The 26710-nt window shown below is 55.1% G+C and overlaps 2 protein-coding genes across 8 annotated transcripts in view; one reads left to right on the top strand and one right to left on the bottom strand.

Moving 5' to 3' along the window:
• Positions 1-15777, top strand: part of STX8 (syntaxin 8) — a 260718-nt gene extending 244941 nt beyond the window's left edge. For 5 of the 6 annotated variants that reach the window (XM_080677312.1, XM_080677317.1, XM_080677313.1 and 2 more), the window contains 3 exons: positions 11839-12223; positions 13906-14694; positions 14869-15776. In XM_080677312.1, the coding sequence (XP_080533438.1) occupies positions 11839-11906 (68 nt within the window). In that variant the 3' untranslated portion in view covers positions 11907-12223; positions 13906-14694; positions 14869-15776. Of the gene's footprint in view, positions 1-11838; positions 12224-13905; positions 14695-14868 lie in introns of all 6 variants that reach the window. The other variant, XM_080677315.1, reaches the window with a different exon arrangement.
• Positions 15778-21247: 5470 nt separating this feature from the next.
• Positions 21248-26710, bottom strand: part of NTN1 (netrin 1) — a 181352-nt gene continuing 175889 nt past the window's right edge. The window contains exon 7 of one of the 2 annotated variants that reach the window (XM_080677887.1): positions 21248-21671. In XM_080677887.1, coding sequence (XP_080534013.1) covers positions 21343-21671 — 329 coding nt within the window. In that variant the 3' untranslated portion in view covers positions 21248-21342. The remainder of the gene's footprint in view (positions 21672-26710) is intronic. The other variant, XM_080677886.1, reaches the window with a different exon arrangement.

Below are 26710 nucleotides of genomic sequence, written 5' to 3'. Positions count from 1 at the left end.
CCCAGACTCCTGCTGGCCCTACACGGTGTGCCCTGGGGAGGAGGGGCCCAGGGGGTCTTGTCCACTTTGTTTACACAGCGGAGCTCTCCTGCCCTGTCTTTGCTTGGCTGTTTGCCCCAGAACTTGAGTGCATCTCCCGTTCACGTGGACTCCTCTGGACATCTGCATGTTCACCACAGCACACTTGTGACATTCCAGGACATGGACCGAGTGAGAGCTTGGTCTCTGAGAAGGTGCTTCACGGTAGTAGGCACTTCAGGACCTGGCTGTTCGCAGCGAGGAGTCCTTTCAGCAGTAAATGGGCAAAGCGAAAGGTTCTCATGCTACTCATATTTTTTTCCAAATAATTAGAGACAGTTACTTTTGCTGATGGTGTCTTTACTGAAAGGTTTTGGTTACTGTAAGAGGAAATGACTGGCTCATTTAGGTTAAACAACATGTAATTTATGTTGGGTTACTTGCGAGAATCTAAGGGATAATTGGGCCAGCCACGTCTCAGGAGGAGTCAGAACAGAGGCATGTCCTGGGACCTTCCGGCTGCATTTGTGACTGAGCCCAGCACTGCTCGGTCCAAAAGCCAGAACTCCCGGAGAAGAGCGCTCCCCACTGGACCCATCAGCTGTGTACAGTAGAGGCAGGTCAGGTTGGACAGGCGTGACTCCCTCCCTCGCCCAATACTATGCTTTTCTGAGGTTTAGAATTCAGAGACTCAGTTCAGACCTACCACCCGGTAGCCTTTTACATCTTGGTCAAATGATTTGCTTTTAAAAAAAATCAGATGGGTGATCACGTGCTGTGTTGAGAAAGGACTGTGTTGATGCCTGTACTCTCTGCCCAGCCTCTCTTTACCTGAGTGAGGACTGGGCAGCAGCACCTCCTGCCTCGCCCAGCCTGCATCCCTGATCGATGCCAGGTGACAGCTCCCGTCCTGCAGCCCAGATGAGGGGCTGGAGCGGTGAATCCACAGCCTAACTGGAGCCATCCAGAAATCTTTTGACACTTAGTCAAGAGGGAGTTGTCAAAACAAGATATCAATAACAGAGGTCCTGACTGTCTTGTCAAAGACACTTGAATTCCTGCCAGACTCCAGACAGATTCCCATTCCCAGGGGCACCGCGCGGGCAGCAGGGGGGACGTTTCTGAGCAAACATTGATAGTGCCAGCGAATCGGCATTAAATTATCGACGTGACAACTCTCCCTGGGCTGCCTCTGATTGCCGATGTGACGGGTTATCTATTTGCAATAGGACTCTGCTATGGAATTGTGGCCATTGCTGGGCTGAACTTATTTTGGGGAAGGGAAATGAAGAACCCTTTAAGGACAAGCATGGGGATGGGCCTAGAAACGAGTGGGCACGTTCTGGCAGGAAGCAACGATAATGGCCGAGTCTTTGCAGGCTCTCTGAGGAGGTGTCCTCTGCGGAGTGTTTTTGTTTTGCTTGGGGGAGGCAGCGTGGGTGACTTTTCTGCCTCTCCTGTGAACGGGTCAGCGTGTACCTCTGCACCATTGAGCACGACCCACAGCAGGCGCTCAATGAGCATCTGTTGGGTCTGGCTTTGGCATGGTTGATCTGACTGTCGGGGGCAGGTCTCGCCCAGCACAGTGCCCGCGTGGGCTGTGCACCGAGACCCCTTCCTGGGCCTGACCCTCCCTGGGCTGTGAGATGAGCTCTCCCACGGGACCTGCTGGCTGAGTGCACGTCTCCCACCCTGTGGCTGTGCCCACACCGGACGCCTGCGCCCGGGAACCTGCCTCTCACTAGGCCTCGTCCACTCCTCTGCCTGCTCGTACAGCCTTACTTCCTTTTAATTTCCTGTTTCTGGGCAAGTGCTTTTCTCCTCCTCCCAGCCCCCCTGCTCTCAGGTCACCGTCCCCGTTTCCTGCTCTCCCTCTCTCCGCAGCACACACCTCTACTGCTCTCCTCTCCCCTAGCAGTGGCCTTCCCCTGCGAGTTGATTCTCTTCAAGTTTTTCTATTTACGTGGAGCGTTACCTCTTGTCTGCACTGAGATGGCACCAGCCCAAGGGACAGGGAGGACGAACTTGCCCCAGGCGGGGCCCGGCCGTCAGAGGGCAGGACTGAGTGCCAGTGTAGGAAGGTCTCTGTCCTCCCGTGCCACCTCAGCTCAAGTCTATCCTAGAGGCACAGGGCCCTGGGCCTGCCTCCCCAAAGAGTCGCCTCGGAGAAGACCATGGTGTTTACCCTCAGAAGCTTGCACTTTGCAGAATGGAGCCAGAATTTAGTGAGCCCTGGCCCGTGCCAGGCCCTGGGCCATGATGAGCGCCACGTGACCCCTGCAGCCTTGAGATTGTGTTTTCCCTCCTGAGCCCGAGGATACAGGTGCAGAACGCTGGCCAGGCCAGGCTGCGGCAGCAGGACTCCATGCCTCCCTCGCCTCTCCCCCCCACCCTGCTCCCTAGCTGCAGGCTGATTCCAGCTACACCTGACTCTGCCTGGAGAACTGGCCCTTCGCCCCAGCCCGTCCTGCCCTGCCGTAGGCCCTGCTCCAGCGGCTCTCTTGGGGCAGGTGGCTTGACCAACCTCTGAGCCCGTCTCCTCCTATAAATCGGGGTGCTTTGTTCTAACAGCCCCACTGCCGTATGGTGAGAATAGAAAGGAATCAAAGCACTGGAAGGCTCTGTGCACACGCACCTCACGGCGTAGCAGGAGCTCCTATTTTTTTTTTCACTTCTATTCTTTGTTATTATTTTTGTTGTCATTGTCATTATTATTTGTGCCATCATAGCTAACATGCCTGGCCCCCAGGCCCTGAGCCCCTCTCCGCCCATTCTCCATGCAGCTGAGCATGGTACGGTGCCGGGCACAACTGCAGCGCTCCCTCGAGCTTCCTGTAATCTTCCACCCCCTTGGGTTCGCTCTAACCTTCTTCTGGATGCGATGCGTGCCCCTGCCCTGCCCTCCCCTCTCAGCCGCCCTCCCAGGGTGGTTTTCACAGCCCACTTCAGCCAGCGGCCCCGCCAGCACATCTGTCCTTCCTGTGGCCAGTGCCCAACACGAATCTGCCAGACATTCCACCCAAACTGCCTACCTTTCCTGGACACCGTCACCCTGCCAGGCTCGGCTGAAATCGGGCTCTGTTCCTACCCAAGTGCCATCCAGGTGCTCCTCTGCTTCCATTGCTCTTCCTTTTGGAATGAATGACATTTTATTTCTGTTTTAAACCAAGAGGCCAGCTCTCTCCCAGGCCATTCAGGGAGCATCTGCCATACACAAGGCGCCATTCTCGGGCTGTGGGTTATACAAGCAATGATTGTTGTCCCTAGAGCTCCCATTGATGGCGTGCCAACTCAGTTCTAGAAGTTTCGTACTTCATCTTGTTGACCCTCACACCAGCCTACGGAAGCAGCATTTCTAGGCTGTTTTCCAGATGCTGGAACTCAGAGTAAAGAACATCCCCAGCGTCTTATAGCCAGAAGGTGACAGGTCCAAAGCCAGGTCCCCCTGACTCCTACAACCAGAGTCCCTTCTACCACATGACCTGTCCTTGGAGATTCGTGACCTAAGGAAAGAGGCATTAATAATAATCTGAGTGTAAAGATGGAGGGCCGCGGGGAAGAGCAGCATCCTGGCTCTGCTTTTCTGACTCGGGGCCACGCCCAGCCAGGCCCAGGGTCTTGCCGGAGGAGCGGGAGCTGAGCTGAGTGCAGCACCTTGGCCCTGGAAGCGGCGGGGGGCGGAGGGGGGGAGGAGGAGGGATGCGGAGAAGCAGAGGGGAAAGAATGTGAGGTCAGCAGAGGAGGTGGGCAGCCTCTGAGCTTAGTGCAGGGAAGGTTTACCACCAATAGAGAGGGCAAGCCTGGAGGGGTGGGCGAGGGCCAGCTCAGCCAGTCAGGGAAGACTGTCACCGTGTTCCATGGAAGCACTATTGTGGGAAATGAAAATGTGGGACCTGGTGTGAAATAGTCCACGGACGACTTGGGGCCTGCCACCCGCCACCCGTTCTGGGCAAACCCAAGTCCTAAGGTGGTTTCCCAGCACAGCTGATCTTGTTGGCGCTGGAGGCAGGTGGCAGGTGCCCATGTCTGCGGCAACTGGCAAAGCAAACAGCTCCGAGCCGGCAGCCCAGGCTGAGGGGGATCTTGAGGGTGGCCGCAGGCCTCCAGGCATTCAGCTGAAAATCAGAATGTCAATATGTTCACCTCTGCACGGCATCTACTCTTCTCTTAGCTTATTTGCCCAGTAATGGGATTAAAGGGAACATTTACATGAACTTTTGAAAACAAATATTCCAGTTTTGTCTTTCCTGCTTATCCCCCACCTTAACTTGGGAGTCTGCTGCAAAAATCTGACCAGTGAGAACCAACGGGCTAATACTTAAGCAAATGTCACCTAGCAGGCACAGCTGGGCAGACACCTGCAGGATCCTTGCAGCAATGTCCCTGGTGGGTCTGGGGGTTATCAGTGTGTGAGAGTCATCTGTTAGCCCTGGCGGCTCCACTGGGGAGAGCCGCAGACAACAGGAAAATATGTATTTTGGTTCAAAACAACCAACAGCAGGTGACCAGTATGACTTTCCTTGTGATAAACAAAACCAGGTAAAAAGACTTGCAGATAAACTTGCCCATCCCCTGCCGCCACCCCTCACCCTCCATGCCCCTCCTCTCCCACCATCCTTACCTCCCACGTTTCCTACAGCTAAAGGGGAGAAGTGTCCAGTATGGAGGTCTCTCTCTCTTTCCCCCCACCCCCCTCCTCTCCCCTCACCTCTTCTCCTCTTCCTTATTAGTAAGCAAGGAGCTGTTACCTACACTCAGCTGTGGCAGAGATGTGGCAGCACAGCCTCCACAATTTGCAGGTTTCCAGTGTTTCACTGGAAAGAAATATGGACCATTAATCCAGAGGAACAATCTTCAGAAAGCATAACACTGTTCCTGAGAGACTGTGCTTCATATCCTTTCCCTGTTTGAAAAGTTTATTTTCTTACATCTTTTTTTAATTGCTCTGAGCTGGACTTGTAAATATTATAAGTGGTTGAGTAATACTCATCTGGTGAACTGACCAAAGGAAACAGACATTTCTTTCCGCCCCCGTAAGTGGCTCCCCATGCCCGCCCCTGAGAGGGGCGCTGGGTGTTGGGAAGGAAAGCCTGCCTCGCCAGGTGCCCGCCGCGCCGCCCGCGGAGCTGAGTGAAGCCAGAGGAAGTGATCCGCTGTCAGGAGCTCGCCAGGTGTCCCTGCGCCGGATTGGGGGCAGAGAGCATCCATTGTCTAAGAAGTTGGCAGGTTCCCAGATGTTCAGCTGTCTCTCCTCGTCCTGAAATGCCAGATATTTCCTTGGCTGGGATGGATGACTAGCCCCTGAGGTTGAAGCATCCCTCTGAGGTACGAGAAGGAAGTGCTCTCTCTCCCAGGTGATTGGATGACATCAGGTGCTTCTGGCACCGTGGGTGCTCTGGCCCTCCCGCTGGGACAGGGTTCTACTCTGCGCACAGATGCCTCAGTCTCAGAAATTGTGAGGCCATGCAGTGCATGGCGGCGGCGTTTTCTTTTTAATGATGCCTTTTTAGTGATCCTTACTGACGTATTTATTAGGAGTGGATCTGGGATGTGCTTCAGAATAATGCACGGGCAGGGAGCAGTGAGGTGTCCACAGACTGGCCGTGAATGGGTCTTTGTTAAAGCTGAGTGATGCGGTCATCACAGCTCATTATACTCTGTCTTCTTTTGTATTTGTTTAAAGTTTTTCACCAAAGAAAGATATAGGAAGGAACGGAGGAGAAAGAAAAGAGAACGGAAAAAAGAGAGAAGAGCCTCTTTATACAAGTTTTGCAGCCCAAAGAAGTCTGAGCCTCTCCCTGATCAGCCCCACACTGTGGGAGACAGGGTCCCCCGCACAGGCCCCAGTGCAGAGAAGGGGCGAGAGCGTGGCCCAGGGTCAGTCCCACCCGGTTCAGTTCCAGCGCTTCCTCTTGCTATCGGGCAGGGTGGGGAACCTTTCTTCTGCCCAGGGCCATGTGGATATTTATAACCATCATTCTCGGGCCATAAAAATTATCAACTTAAAAATTAGCTGCTATATTTGGTCAAACATTTAATTAACTCACCCCTGATGCCTTGGCAGGGCCAGACCAAATGATTACGCCGGCCTTACATGGCCCATGGGCCAGACGTTCCCCACCCCTGCTATGAGGGGCTTAGGGAGGAGAGCCACCTCCCAGAACCCCCTCTCCCTCCTCTAGAACAGATGAGAGTCCTCTGCTGCTGAGAACTTGGGAGGCGACACCACCCCTCCCCACCTATGGCAGCCAGTGCAGACCTGGCATGTGAGTGCCCCACCCACAGCATGGCTGAGCTCTCCTGGCTTCCAGAAGACCCTGCCTGCACTCCTCTCTCTGAAATCCTTTAGAGGAGAGAGCCTCCATTCAGGAAAGGTGCCAGAGTGTGGTCACATTCCAGGACAGCCACAAGCCTTAAGGAGAGAGGACTGCAGCGATAAGGTGTGTCAACACCTGTTCTTTGTCCAAAAGAATCCAAAGGCCACAACTGGCTTTTGCTTATCACTGTCACTTGCCATCTCGGAACGACTTCCTCCGCTGGCCCTCTGTGCACAGCAGTTTGCTTAAATCTATTGAGAATCTCCTCCCCAGAGGCCCCAGTTTGTTCTGAAAGGGTTTGAAATGTAAGAGTCTTATTAGGCATTGCTCTCACGGTCTCCCTTTTCATCTGGGGACAAGAACCCCATTTATCACATATCAAGTGACACTATCTCTGGTGTCAATAGCTGAAGTGCATTTCCATTTTTCACAGGTATTGTGTGCCCTGTCACACCTTGACTGTGGCACAATTTGTATAACTCATGATTTCTGTCAAAGAGCAATCAGCCGCTTAAAGAGAAATGACGAATTAACAGTAGTTCCAATGGTCCTGCCCACCCTTCTGCGAACCCTGTGCCAGTGTTTGAAGACCAGCACTGAAGTGTCTCTCTTCTTGGCCTCCTTGACAACTTCCCCAGCTTCTCTCTCGCTCCCGACCATTGCTTCTGTGTTCTTTGTATTGGCTCTTGTGCCGCCCGGGTACTCAGTACGTTATTTACTACATAAAAAAGAATGTGTTGTCCCCTTTTGGGAGCCAGGCTCTGCCCCCAGCACTGGGGGTCGGGTGGTGGACTAGACAGGCACGGTGCCTGGACGCTCATGGGCCAGCGGAGGAGCTAGTCACTGGGGACCTAAGCTAGGATGTAGGAAGAGGGACAGCAAGAGCGCGGTCCACTGGAGGTCTAGACGGAGTTCCTCGAGGAAGTGACACTCGTGAGATTTGGGGGACGAGGAGGGATTAATTGGGCCAAGAATGTGCAGTGCTGTCTGGGAGGAAAGAATGGCAAGAGAAAAGGCCGGGAGGCGAGCAGGAGCTCGGCGCCCTGAGGACCCACGGCTAGGGTGGCTAGACCACAGGTGTAGGGTGGCTTCAGGGGTGGCAAGGGCCAGACTGTACAGGGCCTTCTAACCACTGGGAAGGGTTTGGACTTGAGCTGAAGCTATCGGAGAGTTTGTTGTTGTTGTTGTTGTTGTTGTTGTTGTTGTTGTTGTTAATCCTCACCTGAGGATATTTTTCCATTGATTTTTAGAGAGAGTGGAAAAGAGGGGAGAGACAGAGTGAAATATCAGTGAGAAAGAGACACATCGATTGGTTGCCTCCCACACATGCCCTGACCAGGGCTGGGGATCAAACCTGCAACCCAGGTACATGCCCTTGACAGGAATCGAACCTGGGACCCTTCAGTCCACTGGCCAGTGCTCTATCCTCTAAGTCAAACTGGCTAGGGCGCCATCATAGAGTGTTAAGCCAGGAAGTCGCCTGATCTGATTCCCATTCCAGCTGAATTGTGGGGGTGGACTGGGTGGCAGGAGCGGCAGGTCAGTCCCTGCAGTGGCCCAAGCAGGAGACGTGCAGGCTCTTCCCTTGGACTGACAGTCCGTGTGTTTAAACTGAAACCGGATGTGAGGATTCTACTTCCCAACCAGTCACTGTTCCCGAGGTCTTTGTTCTCATCACTTGTTCTGCTGCATCGGCATCTCCTTTGGGCCATCGCAGCCTCAGTCCAGGACCCTGCTGCACAAGGCGCCCTCAGCCTCGTGTTCTCCGGCTCTGACCCACCTGAGCACGTGACAGTGCTTCTTCCTGAAGCACCACTCCTGAGCTCTGCTTTCCTCAGAACTCCCCCCTCCCCCTGCCCCCGGCTCAGGGTCAGCCCGGCCTCTGGGGGCCAGCCCTCGCCCCAACGCTCCACCTCACTGTCTGCTTCCCCATTTCCATCTTTTTGTGTGTGTGTGCATGTATGCCTTTCACCCCAGTCCAGAAGTAGAGGGATTCCTGCCCAGGTGGAATTTGTGATCAACCTAAAGATGTTTCTGGAGGCAGAAACGAATGAGGAGATTTGTTCTTCCGGTTTTGGCAAGAAGATGGATGGAGATAATCTACACACACACACACACACACACACACACACACACACACACCTCACTATAAGCATCTTGAAGTGCTAGATAAAATATTACAACACCCCTTAAAATCTTAAGGCATAGCTGAATTTACAAGGAAGAAAGGAAATCCCCAGATGAAACAAATGGAGAGAGAACTGGAAACCGGAACCTGGGTGAGTGACTGATGCGCAGCTGGGTCATTGTCAGCCACAGTGACACAGAGCAGGCTCGGCCCAGTTCTGTGAAGGCCAGACAGTAAGTGAGGCTTCCCAGACCACAGACAGTGTGGCATCTTCTTTTTCTTTCTTTTTTAAAAAATATACTTTTATTGATTTCAGAGAAGAAGGGAGAGGGAGATAGAAACATCAATGATGAAAGAGAATCCTTGATCAGCTGGCTCTCTCCTGCATGCCCTACACTGGGGATCGAGCCCACAACCCAGGCATGTGCCCTGACCGGGAATCGAACCATGACCTCCTGGTTCATAGGTTGATGCTCAACCCCGGAACTGGGCTTCTTTTTTGACAACCTTTGAAATATATATAAACCATTCTTTGTGTATGAATTGTACAAAAATAGCCCATAAACCAGATTTGGCCCCTGGGCCACAGTTTGCTGGCTCCTGATGCAGAAAGGTTTGTGTCCACATAAAGACGGGGGAAAATCTCAACTCCCCAGAGGGAGTCCTCTCAAAGATTGGATCGTCAAAGAAAGAGAGTGTATTTGAAAACATGCACCCCTTGCCACACGGAGATGAGAGGGAAGCTTGCCACACGTTTCTAAGTCGCTCCTCTGAATTCAGAACTGTGGACGTGCTGTGCTGACATGGTGGGTTGTAAATTCATACTGTGAGCTTCAGTGAACCCTGTGATCTGTGCCTGGAATTCAGGAGTCTGAACGGGGAGGAGAAAGCTAAGTGCATTCTTATTTTCACTAACCTGTAATTGAGAGTTAGCATCTTCTTCAATTAAGAAGACCGTTAACAGACAACAGTAGTGGTAGAACTTGTGACTTTGTCACCAATAGAAATTACAGATATTTTCACATCAAAATATAGAACATGTATTATTATCACAGAATTTTAAAAATATACTTTTGATAAGTATGTTTCAATTAATTTGAAATGTTCAAACACACTTCTAAATAATTATTGGGCCAAAGAAGTAATTGTTGAAATTTTTATTTATTGATTTTAGAGATAGGAAGGGAGAGAGAAACATCGATTTGTTGTTCCACTTATCTATGCATTCATTGGTTAATTCTTGTATGTGCCCTGACTGGGGATCGAACCTGCAACCTTGGCCTATTGGGACAACACTCTAACCAACTGAGCTATCTGGTCAGGGTGAAATTTTAAAAAATATTTATAATTTGGAAACTAACAGCATTTATTTCATATCAAATTATAGGTTTAGAGGGATAATATTTAGGAGATTGAAAATGAATGAGTTAACTTTCAACTCAAGAAGTTAGAGAAGGAACAACAAAGTAAATCCAGAATAGTAGGATTAAGGAAAATAAATGCAGAAATTAATAAAACAGAAAATAAATGAGAGATGATTATCAAAGTCAAAACTTTTTCTTGGAAAAGATTAATAAACAGGCACACTTTGTGGCAAGGCTAGTCAAGAGAAAAGAGTGCACAAATAAGTGGTTAGAAATAAACAGAAGGACATAGATATAGCATAGCTATAAATTTTTATTGATTGATTGATTTTAGAGAGAGAGAGAAACATCACTTTGTTGTTCCACTTATCTATGCATTCATTTCATTGAGTTTTGTAAGTGCTCTGACCAGGGGATCAAACCCACAACCTTGGCGTATCGGGACCATGTTCTCACCAACTGAGCTACCCGGCCAGGGCTATAGATTTAGCATAGTATTTAAATTACAAGAATAGAATGAATAGTTTTATTCCAATATTTTTAAATACTCAGAAAAAAAATGGCAATTTCCCAGAAAAATATAACTTAACAAAACTGACTCAAGAAGAGGGAAAAACAGAATTCCCAGCGTGGGAAGCTATCCAAGTGTAGAGTGAGTGTTGAAAAGGCATTGAGCAGCCCTTCGTTCATTCATTCAACAGCTATGTATTGAGTCTCATCCCAGGCACTGTCGTGGAAGCTGGGGTGCAGCAGTGAATAAGATAATCAAAGCCCCACATGCTCAGTTCTGTCGGAAAGAACTTTCCATGATGATGGTCTTTATTGTCTCTGGCAATATGGTAGCCATTGGCCACGTGTGGCTCTAAAGCACTTGAAATAACAGTTAGTGCAACTGAGGCACTGAATTTTTAACTTTATTTCCTTTTAATTAATTGAAATTTAAATAGCCAGATGTGACCAGTGGTTACCTAGCTAATGGCTTCCTATGAGAGAAGAAGTTGTTGAACCCTCAGGGCACCGACCTCTCCAAAAACAGCTCCTCAGTCTGAGGTGGTCAGCCCTGGTGGCCACGACTACATGGTCCTGTGGGCTCGACTCACCTGTTCCTTCATAGAGCATTTTCAGGTGCTTTATCCCATCTGCTCCTCCCCCTTGGGGCCTCAGTGCTCAGGGACCCTTCAGTAGGCAAAGGATTGAGTGCTTACTGTGTGGGAGCCATGCCCACCTCTGGCACGTGCTGGCCTCAGGTGCCTGGTGTGGTAAGCACTCATTACACACCGGGAAGCGTGGAAGTCAGTGAGTGAAGGGGCTGTGTTCTCGTGGGCCTTCTCATCAGCACTGCAGGAATGGGCAATCCTGTCCCAGGATGCGCTGGAGAGGCGGGTGGGGTTGGCAGGTGGTAGTGTGGGTGGAGCTGGGCGCAGACAGGGAGCAGACTGGCCTGAGGGCTGATGCTGGCCTTTGTCTCCCAGCTAAAAATGTTAGGAAATAAAACAGAAAAAATACTAACAAAAATGTGTATGTGAAGAAAAGCCCCTCTATTGCGTATTTTCACAGATGGACGACATAAGTATCTTGGGCTCAAGAAGAAACGGCAAAGCCGTGTGGATGGTGGAGATAACAGATTCTAGAATGAATTTCTTTGTAAACTCAAAAGCCCTGTCCTTTCTTGGTCTCTCATCAATGCAAACAGGAAACAGGGTCCAGCTGCACACAGAAGCTAGACCTGGAGGCCGATGTGCACAAGTGCAGGGTGGGGGCCCTCCCTGGGCCCCCCAGTCCTGCTGTCAGGAGCTCCTGCCCTTTGCTGCACAACTCTCGAGGTGGTGGGTTACAAACTCACCTGCGGCCGTGCCCTGGGGTGCTGGCACCTGGCACACCTCGAAGCACAAAGTAAAGGCTCCCGAAGAGTAGATGGATGGCACTGCCGTCCTCCCTGAAGATGCTCTGGGCGTGGGATGCTCGTCCACGTGCATCACTCAAAGGGGTCTCTTCTGCTTCTGTTTTTCAGGGATGATCATGGTGATTCTATTGCTGCTCGTGGCTATTGTGGTGGTTGCGGTCTGGCCTACCAGCTAGCGGCAATAACGGGACCACCAGCTGGACTCCTGCCAGTGACGGAGAAAAGCTTAGCACCTTTTGATACACGGAAGCTGCTCTCAATAAATCCCCTCAAAGCTCTGAACTCTCCATGTGCGTGGCTTCGGTCAAAGCAAACTGCGTGGCGGCCCTGGAGCCAGCGGAGTCTCAGGCCCAGTGTGGCCCCCTTGGGTCCTGCCTTGATCGTTTTTGTGCCAGCCCAAGGTTCCTCAAGTGGGCACTGCCACGGCTACAATGGAGTCCACCCATCCCAAAGTGCGCTGGTGCCCTGGGGGATGGTACCGAACGCATAGGCAGTGAGTAACTGTGAATGTCTGGTCTTCTAGGAAATGGTGTGTCCATGTAGGAAATAAGTGAATGGTCAAGGCCACGTTGTCCAGCCCGGGCGGAGGGAGTGACGCGAGGGCTGACCGGTGCGGAGTCAGTGTGTACCCAGCTCCCTGCCCACGTCCCCGCCAGGCGCACCACTCCTGGTGGTGCTGCCATTGCTGCAGCCTCTCTGGACTTGGCAGAGCTGCCTTCAGACCCAGAGACACAGTCTCTCTCATTTCTGTGGTGACAGTAGCCATTTCCAAGGCTGAAACAACTTGATCAGCAGCCAGAATGCGGCTGGTGCATGAGGTGGGTGGGGAGGGAAGAGATCAGTCTGGGAAGTCTGTTTAGGGTTCACAGAAAGGTGTGAGTATGGAGTCAGAGGCCTTACTCGGCTCCTAACCTGGCTCTGGCAACCCAGGGTGTGAGTGCACCCAGGGAAAAGGGCAGACGGGGAGCAGGCTTTCAGGCGATCCTGGCCACTGGCGTTGTTGGCGAGTTCCAGGTTAGAGGGTAGAGGGCCAGCTCCGTGCCCTCTCTCCTGTCTGTACAGAAAGCAGGCTGGGCCAGCTAGCCCTGCTTGGTCCTCTCTGGCAAAAGGGGAAAGAATTCCCGTTGGTGATGGGGCAGGTTCCAAAGCACAAGACTTCACTGAGGCAAAGCAGAGGACAGGCCTGTGCTGGGGGAGGCCTGGCGATGGTGTGTGGATTTCCTAGATACTATGGGCATCTGCGCACACGAAGGCGTCACCTGACCCCCCGTGGACAGACTGACGGGGTGAGAGGGCAGGGAGCGGAGGCAGGTACACGTGAGCCACGCTGTCGGGGAACTGGATTGCAGAACCCAGGAGAGGAAAGGGAGCAGGCGTGCTTCAGGATGGGCAGGAACCGAAGGAGAGGAGCCATGCTGGGCAGGACCAGGGGTGCATTTTGCTTATGTGGGGGAAGCGGAGTGGTTGCTGATGGATCACCCACAGCAGATCAGGAATCTGAGAGCCACGGCTTTCAGTGTGTCATGCAAAACCCCAAATCTGTAAACAGTGTCTCCTTGGAGCCCCCACTTTGGGGCTCATGGGAGGCCGCATTGAAGGTCTGTTTGACTTTCTCACCTCCTCTTGACTTGCTCAGCACGGAGCCCGGCAACTCGTGGGCGTCTTTGAACCAGAGCCATGGCGTTCTGGCTCCGCCGCACGGAAAGGCCTTTTCAAGCCAAACACTGAGCTGATGTCTGCACACAACAGCTTCTGTTCTCGGGAGGAGTGGGCTCGAGGCCCGCCAGCTCTGCAGCCCAGAGACCCGGACCAGCGACTTCACTTCTCTGGACCTGCAGGCGGGGTGGGATGGGGGAGGGGATAGGGAGTGGGGGCATAGCTGGGTGGAAGCCTGGCCAGGTCAGACTGCAGGGACCTGCCATCCAGACTCAGGCAGTGCACGCCCAGAGGTAGACGTGCTGGGCAGGAAGGCGCCCTGCTCCTTACTTAGCTTTCTTGGGGTGCGCTTCTCCCAGGAGACAGCCACCCCACTCTGCAGCAAAGGGTGGACCAGAAGTGGTGAGGCCTTCCCCAATCACTCTGGGGGTCTGTTGCCTGGAGCCACTCTAGAGTGACAGCTAACATCGCATTGCACTTTCTGGCCGGGTTTGCTAAGGCCCGCCCTTCCCCTCACAGGTGCCAGGAGCGCAGCCCGGGTGGCCTTGCTCCGAGTCTGTCCTGTGAGCAGTGAGACCTCGCTCAGCAGGAAGAACAGGCAAGGGCGGGACGTGGCACCCATACCTTGGGTGTTTTTTCAATGGAAATAGACTTGATTGAAATAACAGTAGAAGTATTGTTTAACTTAACTGATTATTAATTATAAGCATTTCTAGTCTGGATACCATATAAAGGAATCCAGATAGCTGGTTACAACAGGGACTTTTGCTCCGTTGAAACTTTGTTATTAACTGTAGCTGACCTTAGTCTACATTAGCCCCCAGCCAGTCTGCTCCTGACCTCTTGGGCCAGCAGAGCCCCCACCCTCCTCCTCAGCCCACCTGCCAGCCTCGCTGCCTCTTTCCTCGGCTTCCTTGAACCCTCAACCCTGCTTCTCCAGCTTCGGGTGGCATGACAGCTCTTGGCAAAGACTGAAGACCATCTTTTATCTAGTTAGTAGCCCCCCTGGTTGAGTGGAATTTCCCCCCTTTATTTAAAAAAGGGGGTCAGGATTCATCTTTCCTCTTGTTGCTTTGTACTTTACACTTCTTCCCAAGTCACCTCTTTGCAGAAAGGAGCTGCTGTCCGGTGAGCCTCCGGTCTGATAAAGCAATGAGTTCATCCGTCCGGTGCTGTTTCTCACTGGCCGTTTGGTATCCACTCCCAGTTTTTCTTGGCATATATCTTATGTCTTTATTTAGTCTTAAAAGAGCATAGAAGAGGTGTCTGTGCAACGAAGTCTGAAACCCAGGAGTGTGTCTGAAACCTGTGAGTAGGCAGCATGTCGGGAAGGGCGGGGCGGGCTTTCGGAAGGAGCGCGTCTCTGCAAGTCAGAGGCCCTGGGAGGCCTTGTCCCCGGCAGGCTCTGGGCGTTGGACTGGACTGTGCTGGGCCCTGAGTCCTGATGGGGTCACTCAGCTTCCTTGTGCCTCACCATTTCAGCCTCCAGCATGGACTTTTCTGACCACTTGGCCAGCACTTAGCAGAGACCCAGCTTATGCCCTGCGTTGAGCTTGGCAGCTGTCAATGCCCTCTCTCCGAGTAGAGAGAGTGAGGCGGGCCCACGAGGCAGCGGCTGCTTCCATCATGCTCCAGTGTGTCTCTGACCAACCTGTTTCCCTCCAGCCTGGGACGGGCTGCAGCTGCCAGAACTGGGCCCGGCAGTGGAGGCGTCCCAAAGGTGTCCTCAATCATAGACAACGTCTTTAAGAAGGACAGGAAAAAGCCACATCGTGAGAGCCTTTGAGCACTGGGCCCTTGACGAGAATGACCAAAGCTGAGAGAGTTCCAAGTGCAGCACAAACTGACCCGGTCTCTCAGCCTTCAGCCCTCCAGGGGCCCAGCTGGGTCTGAACTGGCCTTGGGAAGAGCCCGATTCTTCAGAAAATGCGGGTTTTCTTCCTGGCCTGCCCGGCCACCTGAGACCGGCCTCCTCCCCGACCACCCAGTGTCAGCAGGAAGTGCCGTTCCAGCAGGGACTTACTCCTGGGACTGAACGGGACTCAAGGCCAACCCTGTATGGAGCTGCCCCGGCTCTGACCCCTGGTTCTGAGAATAGTTCCTGCTCCCTAGCCGGACCCGGTGAGGAGCTGGGCTGGCCTATTCCTTCCTGAGGAGAGGCTAAGGCACCACATCCAGCACCCCACACCGCAGGCACGGGCTCCACACCTCCCAGGTGCCAGCGAAATCCATGCTCTAAGGTGTCAGCCCAGCCCCATGGCGGAGACTTGTCTACAAAACAGCCGGGTGCAGAAATTACAGCTTCCTGGTGACGATCGGCTGCGCTGCATAGCAACACAACATGTTCCTAATGACTGGATTGTTTGTTTAATAAAGAAATCACAACCACTTGGAGATTTAAATATAGTTTCTCAGAAACCCAGTGAGCTCAGCCCCGGCCCTGCACCACACAAAGCCTTGAGCAATGGCCTGAAAAATTCTTGAATTTGACTAACGCTGCAGTATTCTCTCGTGAGTCTGCTCTTGGCTTTCAGGAAACGTTCTGTGAAAGGCAAAGCCTCTGCTTGCAGGTTCAGGATCAGATGGGGCCGTCCCAAGGTGCACTCTGCCAGCTGCTGGATTTGGGGCAGGTGGGGAGAGTACCTGTGTGCCCTCCCCTGCGGTGCCTGGACCTGGAGCCCCAAGGAGTGGTAAGGATGCATCCCAGGGATGGTTTGGGGGGACTCAGATACAGCTCAACCCATTTGAGAGACTTTTAGCCCCAGGACTTCCCAGCAAAGCTGCCTTTTCCTTTTTGTTTTTTATTTATCTACTAGAGGCCCGGTGCACGAAATTTGTGCATGGAGGGGGGCTGTCCCTCAGCCCAGCCTGCACCCTCTCCAATCTGGGACCCCTCGAGGGATGTCCGACTGCCCGTTTAGGGGGATCGGGCCTAAACGGGCAGTCGGACATCCCTCTCACAATCCAGGACTGCTGGCTCCCAACTGCTCGCCTGCCTGCCTTCCTGATTGCCCCTAACCCCTTCTGCCTGCCAGCCTGATCACCCCCTGACCACTCCCCTGCCAGCCTGATGCCTAACTTCTCCCCTGCCACCCTGTTTGCCCCTAACTGCCCTCCCCTGCAGGCCTGGTACCCCCCAACTGCCCTTCCCTGCAGACCCAGTCACCCCCAACTTCCCTCCTCTGCTGGCCAGGTCACCCCTAACTGCCCTCTCCTGGAGGCCTGGTGCCCCCCAACTGCCCTCCCCTGCTGGCCTGATCGCCCACAACTGCCCTCCCTTGCAGGCCTGGTTCCTCCCAACTGCCCTCCCCTGCTGGCCATCTTGTGGTGGCCATCTTGTGTCCACATGGGGGCAGGATCTTTGACCACATGGGGGCAGCCATCTTGTGTGTTGGAGTGATGGTCAATCTGCATATTCTTTTATTAGATAGGATAGAGGCCTGGTGCATGGGTGGGGGCCAGCTGGTTTGCCCTGAAAGGTGTCCCGGATCAGGGTGGGGGTTCCCTTGGGGCGTGGGGCGGCCTGGGCAAGGGGCTTGTGGTGGTTTGCAGGCTGGCCACACCCCCCAGAGACCCGAGCAGAGGCCCTGGGATCTGGAATTTATTTATCTTGTACAATTGAAACTTTGTAGCCTGGAGTGGAGCCAAGCCTTCTGCTTGCTCCGTGGCGGCAGCCATTTCTGTTGGGATTTATGTATCTTCTATAATTGAAACTTTGTAGCCTTAAGCGGAGGCCAAAGCAGGCCGGGGTTGCAGAAGCTTGGCTTCCTCCATCACCGCAGGCAACCCTAGCCTCCTGCTCTCTCCAGCTCCGTGGCTGCCACCATTTCTGTTGGGCTTTATTTATCTTCTATAATTGAAAATTTGTAGCATTGAGTGGAGGCCTGGGCCGGCAAGGGCAGGCGGAAAGCTTGGCTTCCTCCATTACCAGGGAAACCCAAGCCTCCCTCCTGCTCTCTGTGGCTGCAGCCATCTTGGTTGGGTTTATTTGCATATTCCCTCCTAATTGGCTGGTGGGCGTGGCTGGTGGGTGTAGCAGAGTGATGGTTAATTTGCATATTACTCTTTTATTAGATAGGATTTTTTGGTAGTTGGAGCTCTGTCTCAGGCTCTGGGAACCCAGTGGCTGTCCTGCTGGGAGTTCTTAGTGCAGAATCCACGTTCCTTAAATGGCACAAAGACCTGCCATCCTCCACTCTCCCGCATGCCCACCGCCCCCAGCTCAGACCACCAGTGAAGACTGGGAGACAAAGAACAGTGTACAAGAGTTTATTTAATTGATATCTGAATTTAGTTCTATCATGTGGGGCCCACGTTACAAGTTCCATCTGGGTCCATTACAACTCTAAACAAACAAACAAAAATCCACAACTTTTTCCATGTCATTAAATATATTCATATATAATAACCATAATATATTAGTATGCATTGGAAAGGAGCACTGACCCAATGTCATGATCATAACTAAACATTTACCATTCTGAGTGAAGAGAATTCCAGAACACAGGGGGGAGGGAGTAGTGCCCCCAGGAGCGGGGGTGGGAAGGATGGCGAATGACGAGGAGTGGGCTGGCTGGGGTGGCAGAGGCGAGGCCTCAGAGTACACATTGTGATGCCCCTGGTGTGTGGCATGGCTGCGGCTGTGCACGGTGGCCCAAGAAGCCCATCCGTGAGTCTAGTTTGTCTACTCAGTCTCTCTCGTGGGGTGTGATGGGGGGCACTTCCTTTGAGCTTTGCAATCCCAACATTTTCATCCCAAATGATCCCTGGAGGGGATTATTTCCCGATTACTCAGAATCTTCTCGATTTCAGTCTCATTCCAACCTGGGGCCAACCCAAGAAAGTCGATACCCATTTCCTGCGTGCTACTGTGGAGGCAGAATTCCAGGTCACTGGGGCCTGGGAGCAGCTCACAGCCTCCCTCTCATTTCCCAGAACCTGCGGGGCCTGCCTCCCGCCCTGCTCAGGACAGAAGCACGGCTGCAGGTAAGTCCGGGCAGCCCCGTGTCCCCTTCCCTCCACCCTGTCTTCATTGCTGTACTCAGTAAAGCAGCCACTCCGCTGTCAGGGGCTCCAGACCACCCAGCAGGTAAGAAAAAGGACAACTGGGGAATCGTTTGTTTAAAACAAAAAAGGAATAATCTGGTGTGTTTTTCTTCAAATACCTACATATCACAATTCTGGTTAATACACTCTTCAAAATCAAAATCTAGTTCATTTTACATCCCTTCCTAACTGTACAAATGGGCACACCTCAGTTCCTATTCATCTCCTGGAGGAAGAGGGAGCGTGCGTCCTCAGGGAGAGGGCCTCACTGCTGAAGTTGGGGGCTGGGTTCCGGCTGGGTCAGTGAGAGGCGGAGGCCTGTGATGACAAATCCGGCCGCCCTGACACATGGCCCAGGGGCCAGGCAGCTGGGTGGACTGGGTGGCCTTTGCCCTCAGGGGCAGAGCAGGAGGGTGAGGCTGGAAGCTGGTTGAATTTAAAGCAAGATGTTTTATAGCTTCGCAGGCTACTGGCTCCAGAGCTGGGGGCCTCGGAGACCACCAGTGCTGGCCTTTGGATGGACCTGGGTGACTCAGACCCAGGGTGGGAGGTGGTGGGGCTGCCACGCCCTTCTGGACAGGCAGGCAGGGAAGCCAGACGGGTGTAAATAGAACAAGACCAGCCCGAGCAGTGAGTGCCTTTACAGGACTGTGGGCCAGCAAAATGCCAAGGCCTGCGAGGTGCTAATGGCACTCAGCAAACCACGCTGGTGTCAAGAGGGCTCACTGCTAGGAGAGAGGTCCCTCTGCTCCTGTCTTGGGCCTGGATTCAAGGAAGCCAAATATCCCTTCCCAGGGCCACTCTGTCCGCTCTCCTCCACGGGGTCATCTCTGCCAGTCTCTCCTGGAATCCCTCCACACACACACACCCCAGCCAGGCAGCCAAATGTCCTTTCTACTGCGTCCCAGATCAGCCAAGGCCCCTTTTAGAGCCTTTGATCTACAAATTGTGTTTGTGCGCCTCACCCGTCACTCTTGCTCCACCCGAAGATGTCATTGTGCCCACCCCCACATACTTCATTCGCCAGGTGTAACCAGGCCCAGTGTCTCCGTGGCGACCTCCCAGGAGCACCCCTCGCAGCCTGCCTGCCGTGGGAGTTGGTGCGCTGGGGCAAGGGCAGCAGGGCCGTGGTGGGAAAGCCTGGCTCTGCACTGTGAACCCAGCTCTGCCGCTCCTTTCCCAGTGACTCTGGGCACATGTGTGTCAGTCTCCCCGCTGGTGAGAGTGGGGCAAGGATCCCTGTCTCACGGGGCTGTCCTGAGGGCCACAGGAGGTTGTGGGTAAAGTGCCAGGCACAGGGCAGGTGCTCACTACATGGCAGCCAGGATGCAGGCCGAAGCAGAGGCTGCTGCGGGCAGCTGGACCACAGGGCCGCGCTTCATACTCAGTGTGACCCTTCTGAGCAGGCAGACTCGAAGGAAAGTGAAGCCAGTTTGCTGACTGAGGAGGAAGCCAGGCCTCTCCGTGCCAGGTGCAGAGAGCTTGGGGGAAGGGAGACTGTGGGCCCCGGGCTAGGAACATGCCCCGTGGGAGGCACTCAGACCCAAAGGTCAGCTGCCTGCTTGAAGGCAGTGTCTCTGAGCTTCGGAAAGGAGGGCATGGGGGGACCCACAAAGGGGGCAGCCGGGAAGGGTAGGCAAGGCTCTGCCTGGGATAGACCAAGGCAGGTGCAGGCAGCCCCGGGGGGTGTGGGGGCGGCTGCAGCAGGCTTTCTCGGCTCAGCAGCCGCTGCCCCTTGGAGCCAGGAGTGAGGGCAGCATCAGGAAGTGGTCATGGTTTCCGTGGTTCCCCGGAACCTGGCCATTCCTGGCCTTGCCTGCCCATGGCGTGGGCATACTGTACCCTGCTGAGCCAATAGACTCAGCCCTGACTCGAGCCAACCCCTTCCCCCAGCCAGGCTAACCGCCTTTGCAGCCTGCATTCCATACCCATCCAGGCCCTTCCCAGCTGCAGGCACTGCTGAGGGGCCTGGTGGGGCTGATGTCATTACACAAATAGTGTCACAGCCATAAACCCAGCCCGTGCCATCCCCTCCCCTGGAAAATGTCATAAGGGGCTGGTTCCAAGTTTCCAGAGAGGAAACGCTCTGGGAGGTGGTGCCTGCCCAGTGCCGCCTCCGACGGGCAGCTCAGTGAGGCACGACCACCCGGCTTGAGCTTCTCAGGGGTGTCTTTGGGTCCACAGCCCTCTGCCTGGGCCAGAATCCTGGGCTGCACCTAAACCCCAGCTGGGGTGGGGGGAGGGGGGATCGGTGCCAGCAAGGGTTCCTGCTTCGCCCCACCCAGGAGGACCAATGCAGCAGGTGGCAATGGACCACCGTCTGCATGGGGAATCCTGCTGCCCCCAAATGCCTGTCTGGCCCCTTCAGATGGGGCCCAAGTTGTCCCAACCAGGGGGTCCTGTGACAAGGGTCAGGGAAAAGGCGGGGATTTTCAGTCTTTTACGTTTGGGTGATGGTTTGGCCGGGCTCGCTCAGCCCCTGGCCCAACTGGGAGCCTGAGAATTCACAGTTCTCCTCACGTCCCCTTCTCCATAACGGTACACCAGCCGCAGGTGCGGCTCCACCTGCGCGTTCTGTGTCAGTCCCTGGGGCCCAGATCAGGCTGCCCCGCCCCCGCCACGGCGACCCGCCTGGCCCTAGGGAAGCGTGTCCCTGCTCTGGAAGGAGCCCGTGAGGTAGCTAAGTCTCGTCCTCATTTCTCCAGGGCCTGGCCTGTCATGCACCCCTCCCCGCGTGCGGTTCCACCAGGGGCGCTCAGAGTGGGGCGAGGGGCGGGGCCGCCAGGAAAGGAGCTGCCGAGGCCCCGCCCCCGCCGTAGCCCCGCCCTACCCTCCCCCCACCTGGGAAAGCCCTCGCGGGCCAAGTGCAGCTGCGGTGCTGCCCGGCCCGCCCGCCCCGCTGCCTCCGCGCTAGGCCTTCTTGCACTTGCCCTTCTTCTCGCGCTGCTGGAACTTGCGCAGCCGCCGCGCCCACGTGTCCCGCCACTGGATCACCAGGCTGCTCTTGTCTGCCACGATGCCGCTCTGGTCCGGCGAGTCCTCCGCGTTGCCCAGCAGCAGGTACTTCTTGAGGGGCTTGATTTTGGGGCACTTGCAAGCGATGTCCCGCGAGCGAATCCACAGGCTCTGGTCACCGCGCCGAATGCGGCTCGCGCCCTGCTTGTACACGGAGATGATGCTCACCGTGAACTTCCACCAGTCCCCCGCCTTGTCTGCCTTCAGGATGTGGATCTGGACGGCTGCAAGGAAGCACAGGCAGGCGGTGGGCGCAGGGCGGGTACTGCCGCCTGTGTGCCCGGCTCCTGTGGCCAGGTGGGCCCTGTCTGCCTGACCCTCCCCGAGGCTGACAGTGGGGCAGCCTGTTTGATGGAGAGGAAAAGGACACCCAGAGCCGGGAAGTGGCTGCACAGGGCATTCCCACGGGGGGGAGGGGGGGGCAGAGGAGGGGGGTGGTGGTGGCAGAGCTAACCTGGAACCCCACCTCCTGATACCTGGGCCAGGGCCCTCGCTTCAGGCCTCACCTCATGCCTATTTTGAAGGGGCCACCCAGCACTGCCTTTGGGGACAAGCCCCCAAAGAAAAAAACTACGGAACTGACCCCCGTGCCCAGCACTCTTGAGTAGAGTCCATCTGCCCAGGGCAGGTGCCTTCGGAGCACCTGGATACTCCTTGCTGGCGAGTAGGAGGGGGACAGGACACAGGACCTCCTCAGATGACCCCAGGCATTTCCAAAGGCCCCAATCAATTAGCACCAAGCCTCGTGACACCTCCAGACACACAACCTTGCACTTGACGCAATCTCAGAAAACCATAGTGGGAGCTCAGTGCTCAGGTGCAGTGCACCCTGAACCCACCCTTCAAGGTGCCCACAGCACCTCTTCTAGAGTCCAGGTTCTTGTGCTGCCCACTTCCCATCCCTGCCATGCTTCCCTCCCTCCCCCTCACCTCTCAAATCCCCCAGGCCATTCCCCTTCCCCCCAATTCTCTAGCACAGTGGTCGCCAACCTTTCAGACCTCACGGACCACCAGTGGTCCACAGACCACCAGTTGGCAACTGCTGCCCTAGAACATGGGTTCTCAAACCGAAGGGCTTGTCAAAACACGAGTTTCTGGGGTGGAAGGAGAATATGCATTTCTCACAAATTCCCACGTGCTGCTGAAGCTGCTGACCCAGGGATCAAAGAACCAGTGCCCTAGAGAGTGTCACCGAATGTTATTTCTGCAGGATATTAAGAGATTTTTTTTTAAATCTAGGAAATACTTTTTTAAAAAAGGGAAAAGCTTATTTTTCAAATACTGGCTTAAAGTCAAGAGATTCCCTTACTGCAGGACTTTTCAGAGCATCCTATATAATAAAACCCTAATATGCAAATTGACCAGCCTAACGACCGGTCACTATGACATGCAATGGCCATCAGGGGGCAGACGCTCAACACAGGAGCTGCCCCCTGGTGGTCAGTGCGCTTCTACAGGGCAAACACAGTGGTGGTTATGGGAGCCTCTCCCGCCTCCAAGGCAGCACTAAGGACCCCTTGGGAGATGTCCAACTGCCGGCTTAGGCCCGCTCCCCGCTAAGCCGGCAGTTGGACATCCCGAGGGGTCCCGGACTGCAAGAGGGCACAGGCCGGGCTGAAGGGCCTCTCCCCCCCTACCTGCCCCCCCGGTGCACCAATGTCATGCACCAGGCCTCTAGTTTAATCTATAAATTGTGTAGGAGGGGTGCATGCACATGTGCCTGCTTGGTGCATTTTAGTCATCAGAGCCCCATGGGGCCTACTTGGGGAACTGCTCATCGGGGAACACGTTCATTCTCCCCAGTCCAGTGGATAAATGGAGAGGCCTCTGCCATAACCTCCATTAATGGACCCAGATCCTCTCCTACTAGTGTCCAGGAAGACTAGAGGAATTCTGAATGAACTGACTGCACCCCAGCACTCTGGGCCAAGTCTGTCTGCCCAGGGCCATATTCCCATCCCCTTGGTCAGAACAGGGTGCCTTTCCGGTGCTGAGCCTACCTACTATGCCCTGGACCCTTCACCCCTGGACCAGGCTGAGCATTACCCTGGCAGCTGAGTGGACATGAGTCCCCCCGAGAAAGAGGCAGCTGCTTGTCCCTCCAGATTACAGTGAAAAAAACAGTCACAGCAGGCTTGGGGACTTCAGCAACCAGGAGGACATGTCCCCAGGCAGTGCCTAGAGGTCATCATCGCCTGCCCACTTACAGCTCCAGGCACTGGGCCCACCCACAGTTCATTCTGGCCTCCCAGGCTGGCCCGCTTCTCCCAAGGATTCTGTGGGCCTCTTTGCCACCTTCATTCCCAGGGCCTCTCCTCTCCCCTCCTGGGCCCAGGGTGATGGGAGGGGCAGGGATGGCTGGGCCCAGGAGAGCATGAACCACCATCCAACGCATCCTTCTGGGGTGAGGGAAGTGGCAGATTTTCCCATATTTTCATTTCATCTGTTCTTGGGCATCCTGAACTTTGCACTCCAGTCTGAGGGCTCCAAAGAATGGCTGCCATGGCAACCGTTTCCATGTTTTTGTCACCAAGGGACTCAACACTCAGTGTGAACTCTGATGGGGGCGGGGAACCCTCCAGCCGAGAGAAGTGGCTGGGTTGTGTGTGTTTGACTGTGCAGACAGAGGTCACCGTGGCAACTGAGTGCCCCTTAGCTAAGCAACGGGGAGCCACCCCCCGCTTCCCTGAGAGCCCTGGTTTCCTCTCCTCAGGACTGAGCAGAATACAGAATGAGCCTCCCTCCGGATGTGGCTGTTCCCCTGCATGGGACCACAGACCCCCAGCCAGCCAGTGTCCCAGCCAGGGTGGGCTGGGGTGGCCGATGCGGATGCTACAGAAGGCGCCTCTGGCTGGGGCTGCTGGAGAATTTGCATTGATCCTAGGCCCTGAGCATCTGTGGGTGTCATGTGCTGAATTGTGATGCCCAAATCCATATGTTGGAAGTCCTAAGCCCAGTGCCTCAGAAGGTGACCATATTTGGAGATGGGAGTCTTTAAAGAGGTGATTACGTTAAAATGAAGCTACTGCTGTCCTCATAAGAGGGGATCGGGACACGGACACACAGGGAGGAACAGCCACGTGAAGACAGCGAGAATGCACCGCCTACAAGCTCAGGAGAGAAGCTTCAGAAGAAGCCCAGCCTGCTGACACTTTGATCTAGTGCTTCCAGCCTCTAGACCTGTGAAACAATAAATGTCTGTCGTTCGAGCCCCGTCTGTGGTGCTTCATTCTGGCAGCCCCAGCCACTGGACTCTGAGTGCTGGGCCTCAGCTGCGGGCCAGGTGGGAGGCAGAGCTGGGGAGGCCGTGCATTCTGAGACCTGGCTGGACGAGGCCAGGCCTTCCTCTTCCCTGCACTTGCAAGAACGTGGCCCTTCACAGGAGGACTTGACACCGGCCCCACCTTCCTGACCTGGAGCCCCCCCTTTTCCCCCCACAAGGATTGCCCTGGACCACCAGGCAGGGCATCCAGAGCAGCCCCCACCCCACTTCCCCAGGCTCAGCCAGCATGGGGAAGGGCACCCACTTAACACTGAGGACACAGCCTAGAGGGGTACCCACAACTGGACACCTCGCTGCTCTCGAGAATCCAGGGGTCAACGCAGGGGACACTGGTCGGTTGGGACAAAGCACCGGCCCTTGTGCTCCTCCCACCCAGCAGCTCCTGGCAGCTCCTGCCAGGGGTGAGACAGCACAGGCCCAGGAAGGTGCAGGGAGGGTGGTGGTAGGATTCGCATGATTATACTGGAAAAAATCCACATTTCCGCTGCCCTTGGCAACGCCTCCGCACATTACACAGCCCACCAAGTATGAGCTGCACACGCAGTGCACGGGCCAAGTCCCCGCAGTGCACATACAGCTGAAAATATTCAAAATACACACTGAAGCGGTGACCTCAGGCAGAGCCGCTCAGCAGGCTCCCGGCGCTCAGCATGCACAGCATGGCACTGCCCGGCAAGCGTGGGGCTGCCGCCGCCTCTGACAGCCCTGCTGCTGGAGCTGGGAAGGACCAGGGTCACTGGGGGCGTGCATCGCCTGCCTGGCGCTGGCATGGTGACCTCAGTGGCTCTGCCCACCCCAGGACCATGTCTCTGAGGCCGGGCCCCTTATACCCACACAACACTCGCCCCAGGCCCCCTAGTCTCAGACCTCAGGACACCTGAACCCCTTCAAACTGGTGGCATCCTAAGCTGACACCAATGAGGCCAGAACTCCTGTATTCAGAGGGCCCCCCACTTGTATTCAGAACCGAGGGAGATGAGAGGACCCTCAGGAAGGCCGGCCATGAGATCAGGAGAGACCAGTGAGGCACAGAGACCCCACAAATCAGTCTGGTCTATGAGAGGGTCCAGGTCCAAGGCAGAGGAGCCGTTCTCTGGGACAGAGACAGGGAGTGGTGGAGGCAGGCACCAGCCAGGTCCACCTGGCCCCCAGCCTCAGTGATAAGTGGTCCTATCTTGGGGTCCGCACCTCGAATCACTCCTTCCCTCTGAGCCCTCGTTCACACAGAAAATGAAGCTCAGGCTGGGCGGCTGCTGAAAACGTGCCATGAGCTCTGCTCAGTGCAGACAAAAGTGGGCACCGGGGTGTGGGAGTCGGAGCCCACAAGGTGGGTGGGTGAGGCTGGCTCCAGAAAGCCCACCAGAGCTGCGGCACCTGGGCCACTGCCGGTCTGCAGGATGGACAGATCCTGGCAAAGGGAGCGGGCTCCAGAGCACAGCCCAGGCCCCAGGCGCCCGCTGCCATGTGTCCTGGCCTTGCAGTCCTGGGCTGCCCGCACCTGGGCAGCAACACCCCTTCCCGCAGCGGCCAGCTGGTTAGCGAGCCTGCAGGCGGCCAGGCCCACAGCCACCTCCCGTCCCTCAATTCCGGGGCTCACAGGAAGGCCTTTCATGCAGGTGACCTTCTCAGCTACTGGGCAGGCTATGAGGACTGACTTCCCCTGCTGTAGCTCACGCCTGCCCCTCCGGTGGCAGGGGCACATGGAGGGATGCTGTGACCCCAAGGAGACAAGAAGGGGATTGAGATCAAGCCCACGGAGGCCAGAGTCAGCAAGAACAGCGTGTGCCAGTGCTGGGCTGGTCCTGGCTAAGGGGCAGGGGGCTATGGGGCAGGCACCCAGCAGACGGGGGCCTTGCCCAGCCTGGGAGTCCTCTCAGCAGCTGTTTATTGCGTCCCCAGCCGCAGTGCGAGGCTCCTGTGTGTCCTTCATAGAAGCAGCCCTCTGGCTGTGCTTCCCGGGTGCCCTGACCTCTGGAGTCC

The sequence above is a fragment of the Plecotus auritus genome, assembly GCF_963455305.1.
Source record: "Plecotus auritus genome assembly, chromosome: 7".
Classification (NCBI taxonomy): Eukaryota; Metazoa; Chordata; class Mammalia; order Chiroptera; family Vespertilionidae; genus Plecotus; species Plecotus auritus.
The sequence above is the reverse complement of the archived record's forward strand: the minus strand, read 5'-3'. Positions and strand labels throughout refer to the sequence as shown.